General features: G+C 40.6%; 1 protein-coding gene across 1 annotated transcript in view; it reads right to left on the bottom strand.

Moving 5' to 3' along the window:
* The window catches only part of reln (reelin), a 391,311-nt gene that overhangs the window by 267,802 nt on the left and 109,414 nt on the right, over positions 1-14,095 (bottom strand). The window contains exon 4 of the mRNA XM_043713852.2: positions 7,917-7,987. Within this exon, the coding sequence (XP_043569787.2) occupies positions 7,917-7,987 (71 nt within the window). The remainder of the gene's footprint in view (positions 1-7,916; positions 7,988-14,095) is intronic.

The following is a 14,095-nucleotide window of genomic DNA, read 5'->3' as shown; positions in this document are numbered from 1 at the left end:
CTAAGTTTTTACTTTGCAATGAGATAAAGGAACTAATAACCTTTTAACTCGGTTGCATTAAATAATTAATCATTGAAAGGTCATTTACTGATTGCTGTATTATTGCCAAGTGTCTAGATTGCTGTAGTTGATGAACACGAACATTTAAAGAAATAACTGAGTAATCAAGAGTTTCTTTTGTGTTTGTCATCTCCTTAATGATAGATCCAAGTACTTACTCAGCCATTTTACAGCACTGTCTACATCCGGGCAAAGCCAACTGTATTTATTTATGATTAATGATTAACTTCAAGGAAAAAGCTTCAGGATGATCATTTCAGCTTCTTCACGGTCATGTGCTGACAGACAGCAAGCTGGTTTGAAGTGTGTCTACTTCAACGCCAGAAGTATCCGAAATAAGGTAGATGAGCTTGCAGCATGGATAGGTACCTGGGACTTCGAGGTTGTAGCCATTTCGGAGACATGAATAGAGCAGGGTCAGGAATGGATGTTGTAGGTTCCAGTGTTTAAATTTTTCATTAAGAAGGCAGTAAAAGGCAGTAAAAGAGAAGAATGGGCTGAGAAGTGGCAGATGGAGTTTAATTCAGATGAATGCGAGGTACTGCATTTTGGGAAAGCAAATCTTAGCAGGACTTATACACTTAATGGTAAGGTCCTAGGGTTGCTGAACAAAGAGACCTTGGAGTGCAGGTTCATAGCTCCTTGAAAGTGGAGTCGCAGGTAGATGGGATAGTGATGAAGGAGTTTGGTATGCTTTCCTTTATTGGTCAGAGTATTGAATACAGGAGTTGGGAGGTCATGTTGCAGCTGTACAGGACATTGGTTAGGCCACTGGTGGAATATTGCGTGCAATTCTGGTCTCCTTCCTACCGGAAGGATGTTGTGAAACTTGAAAGGGTTCAGAAAAGATTTAAAAGGATGTTGCCGGGGTTGGGGGATCTGAGCTACAGGGAGAGGCTGAACAGGCTGGGGCTGTTTTCCCTGGAGCGTCGGAGGCTGAGGGGTCACCTTCTAGAGGTTTACAAAATTATGAGGGGCATGGATAGGATAAATAGATAAAGTCTTTTCCCTGGGGTCAGGGAGTCCAAAACTAGAGGGCATAAGTTTAGGATGAGAGGGGCAAGATATAAAAGAAACCTAAGGGGCAACTTTTTCATGCAGAGGGTGGTACATGTATGGAATGAGCTGTCAGAGGATGTGGTGGAGGCTGGTACAATTGCAACATTTAAGAGGCATTTGGATGGGTATAGAATAGGAAGGGTTTGGAGGGATATGGGTCGGGTGCTGGCAGGTGGGACTAGATTGGGTTGGGATATCTGGTTGGCATGGACGGGTTGGGCCAAAGGGTCTGTGTCCATGCTGTACATCTTTATGACTCTCTGACTCTAAGAGGGGGAGGTGTGGCTTTGTTAGTCAAGGATAATATAAAGGTGGCTGGAAGAACTTTTGATGAGGACTCGTCTACTGAGGAAGTATGGGCTGAGGTTAGAAACAGGACAGGAGAAGTCACACTGCTGGGTTTTTTTTATAGGCCTCCGCAGAGTTCCAGGGAGGTGGAAGAAAGTATTGGTAAGATGATTCTGGGCAGGAGTGAAAGAAACAGGGTGGTCGTTATCGGGGATTTTAACTTTCCCAATATCGGCTGGAAATGCTATAATTCTAGTACATTGGATGGATCAGTTTTTGTCCAATGTGTACAGGAGGGTTTCCTGACACAGTATGTCGAAGGGCCAACAAGAGGGGAGGCCACACTTGGTAATGAACCAGGCCAGGTGTTTGATTTAGTGGTAGGTAAGCACTTTGGACAGAGTGACCATAATTCAGTTACATTTAGTTTAACAATGGAAAGGGATAGGTACATGCCACAGGGCAAGAGTTATCGATGGGGCAAGGGCAATTATAATGCGATTAGACAAGACTTAGGATGCATAGAATGGGGTAGTAAAATGCAGGGGATGGGGACAATTGAAATATGGAGCTGATTTAAGGAACAGATATTGTGTATCCTTGATAGGTATGTGCCTGTTCGACAGGGAGGAAGTATAAGGTAAGGGTTTACTACAGAACTTGCATCTCTTGTTCAGCTGAAGAAGGAGGCTTATGTGACGATGAGATGAGATGGTTCAGATGAAGCGATGGACAGTTACAAATTAACTAGGAAGGATTTAAAGAGAGAATTAAGAAGAGCAAAGAGAGGACATGACCAGTCTTTAGCAGGTAGAATAAAGGAGAACCCTGAAGCTTTCTGTAGGTATGTGAGGAATAAAAGGATGACTAGGGTAGGAATAGGACCAGTCAAAGACAGAAGTGGGAAGTTGTGTGTGGGCCCTGTGGAAATCACAGAATATTTCTGAACGGTTTTCACTCAAGAAAAGGATAATATTTAGAGGAGAAGAATGAGATACGAGCTATGAGACTCGAAAGGAAGAGGTGTTATCAATTCTAGAAGGATTGAAAGTAGACAAGTCCCCTGGGCTGAATGGGATTTATCCAAGAATTCTCTGGGAAGCTAGGGAGATGATAGCAGAGCCTTTGGCTTTGATATTTGAGTTGTCATTGTTTTCGGGTTTAGTACCAGAGGACTGGAGGATTGCAAATGTTGTGCCCTTGTTCAAGAAGGGCAGTAGAGATGACCCAGGTAATTACAGACCAGTAAGCCTTACGTCTGTTGTAGGAAATGTTTTGGAAAGGATTATAAGAGATAGGATTTATAATCATCTAGCAGGTAACAACTTGACTTCAGATAGTCAACATGGTTTTGTCAAGGGCAGGTCATGTCTCACAAACCTCATTGTGTTTTTTGAGAAGGTGACCAAGCATGTGGATGAGGGTAGGACAGTTGACTTGGTGTACATGGATTTCAGTAAAGCTTTTGATAAGGTTCCACATGGTAGACTGTTGGAGAAAATGCAGAGACATGGGATTGAGGGTGATTTAGCCATTTGGATTAGAAACTGGCTTTCTGAAAGAAGGCAGCGAGTGGTGGTTGATGGAAAATATTCAGCCTGGAGTCCAGTTACTACTGGTGTGTCACAAGGATCTGTTTTGAGACCACTGCTGTTTGTAATTTTTATAAATGACGTAGACGGAGGCATAGGTGGATGGGTTAGTAAATTTGCAGATGACACTAAAGTTGGTGAAGTAGTGGACAGTGTGGAAGAATGTTGCAGGTTGCAGAGGGACTTGGATAAACTGCAGAATTGGGCTAAGAGGTGGCAAGTGGAGTTCAATGCAGCTAAATATGAGGTGATTCACTTTGGGAAGAATAACAGGAAGGCACAATACTAGGTCAATGGAAAGATTCTTTGTAGTGTCAATGTGCAGAGGGATCTTGGGTGTCCATGTACATAGATCCCTGAAAGTTGCACCCTGGTTGATAATGCTATTAAGGCAAACAATGTATTAGGTTTTATTGGTCGAAGAATTGAGCTCCGAAGCCGTAGTGTCATGCTGCAACTACACAATGCGGCCACATTTGGAATGTTATGTACAGTTCTCATCGCTCCATTAGAGGAAAATACGTGGAAACAGTGGAAAAAGTGCAGAGGAGACTTACCAGGATGTTGCCTGGTCTGGAGGGAAGGTCTTTTGAGGAAAGGCTGAGAGGCTTGGGTCTGTTCTCATTGAAAAGAAGGCGGCTAAGATGATCAGAGGATTAGATAGGGTACACGGAGAAAGTCTTTTTCCTAGGATGATGATGTCAGCTTGCACGAGGGGGTTTAACTACAAATTGGGCGGTGATAGATTTAAGACAGATGTCAGAGGCAGGTTCTTTACTCAGAGAGTGGTAAGGGTGTAAAATGCCCTGCCTGCCAATGTAGTTAACTCAGTCACATTAGGGAGATTTAAACAATCCTTGGATAAGCACATGGTTGATGATGGGATCATGTAGGGGGATGATCCTCGATGAGTTCACAGGTCAGCACAACATTGAGGGCTGAAGGGCCTGTTCTGCACTGTATTGTTCTATATTCTATGTTCCTGAATCATTTACTCACCAATTCTCTGCTTCTTCCTCCTTAAGTAGTAATCTTTGCTCAGATGTGGCTCCATGCCTGGAATTTCCCACTACCTTACACTAATAGCTATACTTAAAATAGAATGTTACAGTGCAGTACAGGCCCTTCAACCCTTGATGTTGCACCGACCTGTGAAAGTAATCTGATGCCCATCTAACCATTTCATTATTATTCATATGTATGTCCAATGCCCATTTAAATGCCCTTAACTTTGGTGAGTTTACTACTGTTGCAGGGAGCCCGTTCCATGCCCCTACTACTCAGTGAAGAAACTACCCCTAATACTTGTCCTAAATCTATCACCCCTCAATCTAAAGCTATGTTAGCCTTCGCCATGTGAAGAAAAGGCTCTTACTGTCCACCCTATCTACCCTCTAATTATCTTGTACGTCTCGATTAAGTCACCTCTCAACCTTCTTCTCTCCAATGATAACAGCCTCAGTTCCCTCAGCCTTTCCTGGTAAGACCTTCCTTCCATACCAGATAACAAATCTCTGACCCCTTTCCAAAGCTTCCACCTCCTTCCTGTAATGCAGTGACCAGAACTGTACACAATAGTCCAGGTGCAGTCTTACTAATGTCTTGTACAGTTGAAGCATGATCTCAAGGTCTGAACCTCAATCCCCTTACCAATAAACGGCAACACAACCCTATCAATCGTAGCAACTTTCAGGGATTTATGCACCTGGACATAGAGATCTCTCTATTCATCTATACTGCCAAGAATTTTACCATTAACCCAGTACTCTGCATTTCTGTTACTTCTTCCGAAGTGAACTATTCACACTTTTCTGCATTAACCTCCAGGTGCCACTTCTCAGCCCAGCTCTGCATCTTATCTATGTCCCTCTGTAACCCACAACATCCTTTGGCACTATCCACACCTCTGCCTACCGTGATGTCATCCGCAAATTTACTAACCCATTCTTCTATGCCCTCATCCGGATCATTTATAAAAACGACAAACAGCAGTGGCCCCAAAACAGATCCTTGTCGTACACCACTGGTAACTGAGCTCCAGGATGAACATTTCCCATCAACCACCACCCTCTGTCTTCTTTCAGCTAGCCAATTTCTGAACTAAATCACCTTCAAACCCAAAATTCCATATTTTGTGCAATAGCCTACCGTGTGGAACCATATCAAATGCCCTACTGAAGTCCACTATTCTATCTCGCTGTGACTCCACTTTCAAGGAATTATGAACCTGCACCCCAGAGACTTGTTGTTCAGCAACACTGCCCAGGACTTTAGTGGGATATATTCAGAAAAGTCTTCGGGAGAAGGTGATCATCTTTAAAGACACAGGTAGTGGGATTTATTTCATAAAGCCATTAAAGAAAAGGGGAACCAATTATTAGGCCCCCAAATGGCAGATATCAGCAACTGTATTTGCCAAAAGGACAGACTCATCCATTTTATTTGTATAAAGTGGGAATCCCACATTTTATTTGCATAAAGTGGGAATGCTCCATTTTTATTGCATGCAGTGTCAGCATGCAATAGCAGTATTGTTGTACCATAGGACTGAGATCTTTTAAAGCAATTCAAATTAGTATTCACACTTAGAAAACTTGGCAGCAGAAATAATATTGCTAGAGAAACAAGCTTATCTGCAACACCACCTTCCTGTTTCTTTCTCTGTGATTTTCGATTCTATAACTAAAAATCAGTCTACCCCAGCCTTAAAATACTTAATAACAAATCCTCTACAACCCTCTGTGGTAAAGAATTCCACAAATTCTCTACCCTTGGAGAAGAAATTCCTCCTCATCTATGTTTTACTTTGGCCACCACTTACTCTGAGATTATGGCCTTTGGTCCTCAAGTCTGCCAAAAAAGGGGATCTATACTATATTGTAGGTATGGTCTGACCGGTACTTTATATAGTTTTAGGAAGACTTGCTCATTCTTATATTCCATTTCCTTAGAAATAAAAGGCAACATTCTATTTGCCTTTTCAATTACCTGCTGAACTTGGATGCTAACTTCTTACGATTTGTGCACAAGGATCCCCAAATCTCTCTGTGCTGCAGCTTTCTACATTCTTTCTTCATTTAAATAACATTAAGCTCTATTCTTCCTGCCAAAGTTCATAACCTCATATTTTCTCATGTATATTCCATCTGCCACTTGTATGCCCATTCATTTAAACTGTCTGTGTCCATGTAGATTCATAGTATAAACTCATCATTTGTCTTCCCATCTTACAAGAAAAACCAAAGGAATTCGGAGGATAAATAGGTGATCCAAGCCAAGAGTTTTGGCAAGAAGGCATTTATATCCATGGACCTCTTCCAAATTTTAAGTTTGCAAAGGAGGCAATTCTCACTACGTTATCAGATAGTGTACTATAGCAGAAGAAAAACTATTTGCAGCCTACAACAGTGCAATCACACAGATTATAGGTGTGGTGCATAGTTCACAGGTTAACAACATGGTCAAAAAGAAATTACCTGGTCCAGAGATCCAGGATATTATCAAAAAGAAATTGTCTGGTTTGTAGATCCAGAATACTGTTCCAAAAAACTGATTGGTTCAGAGATTAGGGATACTGTCAAAAAGGAATTGTCTGCTTCAGAAATCCAGGATAATGCAAAAAAGAAAGCACCAGTTTCAACAACACAGTCACCATCCTCAAATGACTTTCAAAAGATTAAAGATCTTTTAGAGATTGTGATGGAGCATTTCTCAGTTTTAGTAGGAAAGTCCTCTGCAAAGGAAATCTAAGAAATTAAAGGTTAAGGGATCCAGCTTTACAGACTTACAAGAACAGTAGCAGAATCAGCAATCTTCAACCTAGAAATATACTTGTCTTCAAGGAGGAGAACATATTCTGGCATAATAATGAAATGTCCAAACAACCGGCATTTGTGAAATCAGAGACTTTGCAGGAGGCGATGCAGTCATAAATGCAATTATATCCAAAAATGTACAAATATTAATGATGGGACAAAAGCTTGGAGGGAGATATTTTATGTAGATGTAGGGCTCTGAAAGAATTAATGCTGAAGAGTGCATTCAGAGTACCTGATATGTTGATGCCATAAGGGCCTCAAAGGAGTTAGACCCAATTCTGAGATCTCCCTCAATGTCTTAGTAACAATGTCTATCTTATCAACATGACCTACATCTGATTGCTATTGGCGATAAACTACCGTTTAAGACAAGAGCCTCTTCTCATTGAATTACCAAATGGTTGTTATTCATCGCACTCAACCAGTCAGACCTTTCACATCTCAACCTAAAAGGAGGACGTGGGCAGTAAATTTATTTGATGTATCTTTCACCAAGGTGACTGAGGTGAGGATCCATTATACAACAATTTGGTTTCAAGCAAACCAGAAATGCTTCTAAAAATAATTGCAGACTGCTCCTTTAATAATTTGGTATTCAACAGTCCAGCCACACAGGGCAGGAAGATGTTGGTCAATTCTAAGACAGTGATGAGCTAATCTAGGGTAGTATCATAACTGGCTATGGAATGAGAAAATGAGCCATACTTCCTGCTTTTGACCATCATTGATGTCTCATGGAAATGTATGGACTGGAATTGAGAACATTCTGTTGTGATGTTTCCTTTAATGGAATAGTCCGTCTCTCCTAAAGTTCGAGTGTGATGAACCACCCTAACAAATGCTGGATGATAACTGATACCTGTGGATCCCACCCAACCAATAAGATTATAATACCAAAGATCAGTTGAGAAACATCACAAGAAAAGACTTGTAAAATCAACAGTATAAATAAAATTGAAAGTTTCTCCTAGATAATTGAAGAAGATAATCACAAGGATTTTTCAGCAAAACAAGGTGCAGAAATTCCATAGGCTGTGGATATACAATATAGACAATGCTGCTTGGAAATAAAACAGGAGAAATGATGGCATTTCCTTACCTCCTTGCTCACACAGTTGTTGAACCAGGGCATCCTTGAATATGATCTGACCTCTTTGAGTAGCTGTGGCCCTTGTAAAATAAGATGGAAGAAAATGTATAAGTAACCTTGTCCAATATTTCTTAGGCCAGCAGAGTAAATCAAAATGTAACAATGGTACCAGCTGTTTAAGATAATGGTTCAAAAATGGCTAATGTTGGATACTCCATTAAATTCCACTCAATCTTGTCTGGAGTTGGGAAATTGGGAGAGTACCTCTAGATCTCAAACCTAATTTAAACTAAGTAGGCCCTTAGCCCCAGGCAGGGAAAGAGGATGGTGGCAGCTTCATTATGCCCACAAATAGCATAGTAGATACAATATCCAAAGCTCATGTTTCCCCAACCCCTGCAATGTCCCTTATATTTTGTAGTCAATTGTACAAAATTTCACCCTTGAAGAAAAGCAAGGCATTTAAAAAACTGTTTTCGTTTTTTCACACTTGACTTAAATTGTTTTTGAGAGGCAAGTTTGAGAGAGGCCAATTTCTCCACATGATTTAAAATTATCACACACAAAACAAACACATAAAATTAATAGTAATACAAAGTAGACCTGATTCCAGCCAGACTTTGTTTCTACTGAACAAGGCGGTTTCAATGAAATTAAATATTTCTTTTCTAGACTGGATACTGCCAACTGATAAGACAGGAATTGTCTAAAATCATATTATTTGGCACATCAAGCAGTGAATTCCTGTAGAGATTTAATCCAACATTGAGAAGTCTAACAGGCTGAATGTGACTCAGAGTTTGCACATGTCTATGATTTCCAGAGTAATTTATGCTTTTCTTTGAACATTCCCTACTGATTCGATTCAAATTTGCTGTCATTTTAAACTCTGATCCAATGAACAAACTACAATGATGGAAATGTGACATTAAAGAAATAGTTGTTAACAACAGGCATGTACACATTTAAGAATCATAAGAACAGTGAGAGATACAAGGAGAAGGAGGCCATTTGTCTCTTGAGCCTTCTCTGCCATCCAGTAACATCATGGTTGATTTGACAGTAACTTTAAATCCACTTTGCTACGTTAATCCATCCATTTCCCCACCCCCTTTCACTGCCACCAGACCCCAACCTTTGATTGTCTCATTGATCAAAAACATATTTCACATCACTTTGAGTGTGTTTAATATGTTATGACAGTGATGGGAGGAATCCACTGGAGATCTAGCCCTATTATATTATCAGTTGCATCATGAATACGGATGTGTTGTTCAAGTCACCAAAATCACCAATTGCTTTTTTCTTGTGCAACTGTCCAAAATAAAAGAGTTTTTTTTAACCATGCTTCTTCAATGTGCTCAAAATAATTCATTTAATCCATTACAAGTAAGATTTTTTCCTAAAACAAATTGCAAACACAAGCTCTGATCTGGAATTAAAATTCCTTTCCCCTAACCCAAACACAACCACCTCACACAACACAAAAAAAAAAGTTTCTGCAGAGATGGTGGTTTAAAAACAAAGACAAAGGGTAAAACAGCCACGAAGACCACACCCTGAAAATGAGCAGTAGGATCTGATGATTTCTCATGGTCTAATTGAACTGCTGATGGTCATAAACTAAATGGACAAACTCCAGTTCTGATTGAAAACAAACTAGATTGGCGTCAACTTGGACTAGAGTCTTTGGCAACTGATGACAGTCCAGTTCTCTACATTTTACCCGGTAGTCAGAAATATTGTATTTTGAAACTTTATCAGGTTCTTAGGAACTTCTACTGAGAAAAGAATTTTAGGAGAGAGAGATTTTCAGCCTCAGGGCTTTCTTAGGTAGTTTAAACCAGAACATTTCAAATCCTGAAAAGGTTGCTCAGCAACCATTAGCATAGAGGCACCTGTAGTCTTTCCAGGTTTTCTAATAACTAAAGGCCATAAACACCTCCTAGAAAGCTCTGCTTGCTTTTTCTCTGAAGCTATTTGATTCTTCGACACATAACTGCTGGCTTATGGCACATATGAAGCTGTTGGCTTCATTCTTTGGTAAAACTAAATAGCAAACGCTTTTCAATCCAGAAACTGTCTGAACAGTTCCATACATTTCAAATGCTCACGTTGTTCTTAAATGTAAATATATATTCCTTACAAATGACACAGCTCCATTGCTGTCTGTGAAAAGGCATTCCAAAGACAAATGACACTAACAGAAGAAATCCTCTTCATCTCCATCTTACATGGGAAAACTTTAATTTTAAAATGTGCTCTAGATCTAGATTCCCATGATGGGAAACATGCCCTCAGTATCCATCCTGTCAGGTCACATCAAAATCTTATATGTTTCAATAAGATCATCTCTCATTTTTTCAAACTCCAATGAACATGGGCCAAACCTGCTTAACTTTTCCTAAGAAGGCAGCATCTTCATCCCAGAAAACAGCCAGTGAATCTTCTCTGAAGTACTCTCGGTACAGAGTCGAGAGTGTTGTGCTGGAAAAGCACAGCAGGTCAGGCAGCATCCGAGGTGCAGGAGAATCAACATTTTGGGCATAAGCCCTTCACCAGGAATGAAGCCTCATTCCTGGTGAAGGGCTTATGCCCAAAACTTCAGTTATTCTGCTCCTTGGATGCTGCCGGACCTGCTGTGCTTTTCCAGCACCACACTCTCGACTGATCTCCAGCATCTGCAGTCCTCACTTTCTCCTGGTACTCCAGGTACAACTTGATACAGCACTAAGTACAGATGAAACTTTAAAAGTCTGAGTTTTGACCTTCAATCTGACTCACTTTCAGGTTTCATACAGACAGGGCAGGAGATAGGGAGCCAACCCACTCACAGGAGACAGGTTGACAACTTAATTTTAATGAGGCTGTAACCCATTTTGTTAGCTTTACAGTTGGCAACCAGGATTTCTAAGCGTTGAGCAATACAACAGCTAAAAGGAGGCTGGAATAACTTAAGGAGAAAGTAGAGCTTTCACAATGCTACATGTTGTTCAGTAGAATTTCAAGCATTTCTCAGACTTATGAGGTTCCCCTGATAAGACCACAAGACAACTCTAACCCTACACTACAAAATCCCTGAGTTTTGGGATAGAATCTACTTGGTCTTGGTTTAAACAGTTTCCTGCCCAATTGGAAATGGAGACTAGAAATCACAAATTTGTGGGTTTCAAAGCCAATGCTCCATTTCCCTATCCCAGACATACGCCATCCATCAATATCCAGGCTCTAATATTTATACAGAATATATATTAAAAATACTAACAGTATGAAGAGAATCTTCAGTACAACTATGCAAAATCATTAGATATTGCTCAATATAGGAACCACTGTGAGCTATCATTAATAAATAACTGTTGATCATATCTCCATGCACTATTTGTCAAAACATTCACAAATACTAACTTCTTAAAGAGCTGTTAAGTAATTACAAAAATATAATACTTTAGGATGGTCAATCTGGTTATTTATGCTGGCTAGATTCATAGATATGAACAATTAACTGATTAATAGTGATAGATATTACAGTGAGCATATCATTTGGAAAATTGAGGAAAGAAAATAATTCCTATCTGTGTATTTACCAAAACAGATCTCCATAGTGACAGACAGTGGGAATTCTGAGCCTCAATCAAATTCTGCAAAGTGTACGACAATGTATGTATGTTAGTCAGACATACATTGAACAAATTTGCACTTAATATGTGTCATGATGCTAGGGACAGACAGAGTGTGGATAAATGTAATCTGTCATATGAAAAAGAAAGTAAAAATATGACATTTTGATAACATGTCGAGGGTAGGTCCGATCAAGGACAGTAGTGGGAGACTGTGTATTGAGTCGGAAGAGATAGGAGAGGTCTTGAACAAGTACTTCTCTTCAGTATTTACGAACGAGAGGGACCGTATTGTAGAAGAGGAGAGTGTGAAATGGACTGGTAAGCTAGAAGAGATACCTGTTAGGAAGGAAGATGTGTTGGACATTTTGAACAACTTGAGGATAGACAAGTCCCCCGGGCCTGACGGGATATATCCTAGGATTATGTGGGAAGCAAGAGAGGAAATTGCAGTACCGTTGGCAATGATCTTCTCGTCTTCACTGGCAACGGGGGTGGTACCAGGGGACTGGAGAGTAGCGAATGTTGTGCCCCTGTTCAAAAAAGGGAATAGGGATAACCCCAGGAATTACAGGCCAGTTAGTCTTACTTCTGTGGTAGGCAAAGTAATGGAAAGGGTACTGAGGGATAGGATTTATGAGTATCTGGAAAGACACTGCTTGATTAGGGACAGCCAGCACGGATTTGTGAAGGGTAGGTCTTGCCTTACAAGTCTTATTGAATTCTTCGAGGAGGTGACCAAGCATGTGGATGAGGGAAGAGCAGTGGATGTAGTGTACATGGATTTTAGTAAGGCATTTGATAAGGTTCCCCATGGTAGGCTTATGCGGAAAGTCAGGAGGCATGGGATAGAGGGAAATTTGGCCAATTGGATAGAAAACTGGCTAACCGGTCGAAGGCAGAGAGTGGTGGTAGATGGTAAATATTCAGCCTGGAGCCCAGTTACAAGTGGAGTTCCGCAGGGATCAGTTCTGGGTCCTCTGCTGTTTGTAATTTTTATTAATGACTTAGATGAGGGAGTCGAAGGGTGGGTCAGTAAATTTGCAGATGATACGAAGATAGGTGGAGTTGTGGACAGTGAGGAGGGCTGTTGTCGGCTGCAGAGGGACTTAGATATGATGCAGAGCTGGGCTGAGGAGTGGCAGATGGAGTTCAACCCTGCCAAGTGTGAGGTTTGGAAGAACAAATAAGAATGCGGAATACAGGGTTAATGGTAGGGTTCTTAGTCAGGTGGAGGAACAGAGGGATCTTGGGGTCTATGTACATAGATCTTTGAAGGTTGCCACTCAGGTGGATAGAGTTTGTAAGAAGGCCTATGGAGTATTATCGTTCATTAGCAGAGGGATTGAATTCAAGAGTCGTGAAGTGATGTTGCAGCTGTACAGGACTTTGGTTAGGCCACAGTTGGAGTACTGTGTGCAGTTCTGGTCGCCTCACTTTAGGAAAGATGTGGAAGCTTTGGAGAGGGTGCAGAGAAGATTTACCAGGATGTTGCCTGGAATGGAGAGGAAGTCGTACGAGGATAGGTTGAGAGTTCTCGGCCTTTTCTCGTTGGAACGGCGAAGGATGAGGGGTGACTTGATAGAGGTTTATAAGATGATCAGAGGAATAGATAGAGTAGACAGTCAGAAACTTTTTCCCCGGGTACAACAGAGTGTTACAAGGGGACATAAATTTAAGGTGAAGGGTGGAAGGTATAGGGGAGATGTCAGGGGTGGGTTCTTTACCCAGAGAGTGGTGGGGGCATGGAATGCGCTGCCCGTGGGAGTGGTAGAGTCGGAATCATTGGCGACCTTTAAGCGGCATTTGGATAGGTACATGGATGGGTACTTAATCTAGGTTAGAAGTTCGGCACAACATCGTGGGCCGAAGGGCCTGTTCTGTGCTGTATTGTTCTATGTTCTATGTTCTATGTTCTATAAAACTTGTGCTTTTAGTTTATTTTTGCAAACAGAAAGTATCCTTTCCACTTATGTTTTATTCATCTACCTTTCAATATTTGGCAATCAGTTTGAGTAGTATTTGAGTTTTATCAAAACCAAATGTTGAATCAACAAATAAGAAGCATATGTTGCTGTGGAAAGGGACTGCCTTTGTACAAATACTGTTTCTTCTCATCTCCTCCAGTTTTTTAAAATCCTTGATGGTGCCTGCACCACTCACCTATATTTTTATAAACTGAAAATGTGTTGCTGGAAAAGCGCAGCAGGTCATGCAGTATCCAGGGAACAGGAGAATCGACGTTTCGGGCATAAGCCCTTCTTCAGGAATCATTTATATTTTTATAAAGTAGTATAAAAAAGAAAAGATTCATAAATTTTCAGTAAAACAGATTTTGAATTACTAAGGCACTAACTGACTTCATACTTGAGATAAAACATTAAAGTGCTTTGGGATTTGCAAACACATTCATATTAGGGACAATTTGGAAAATTTGATCAGAAACATTGTCTCTTGACTCCTGTGTTTTTTTACACAGTCAGAATACTGGAATTTTAAGGCATTCTTGACTTTTGCACATGCTGGAATAGATTGATTTTGGAAGAATCTCAAGATCAGCCAAGTTCCTTT

This window comes from Chiloscyllium plagiosum, unplaced genomic scaffold (assembly GCF_037043375.1).
Source record: "Chiloscyllium plagiosum isolate Xiang-an unplaced genomic scaffold, Cpla_swu_hap1 HiC_scaffold_23, whole genome shotgun sequence".
Classification (NCBI taxonomy): Eukaryota; Metazoa; Chordata; class Chondrichthyes; order Orectolobiformes; family Hemiscylliidae; genus Chiloscyllium; species Chiloscyllium plagiosum.
This window is presented reverse-complemented; position numbering and strand designations above follow the sequence as displayed.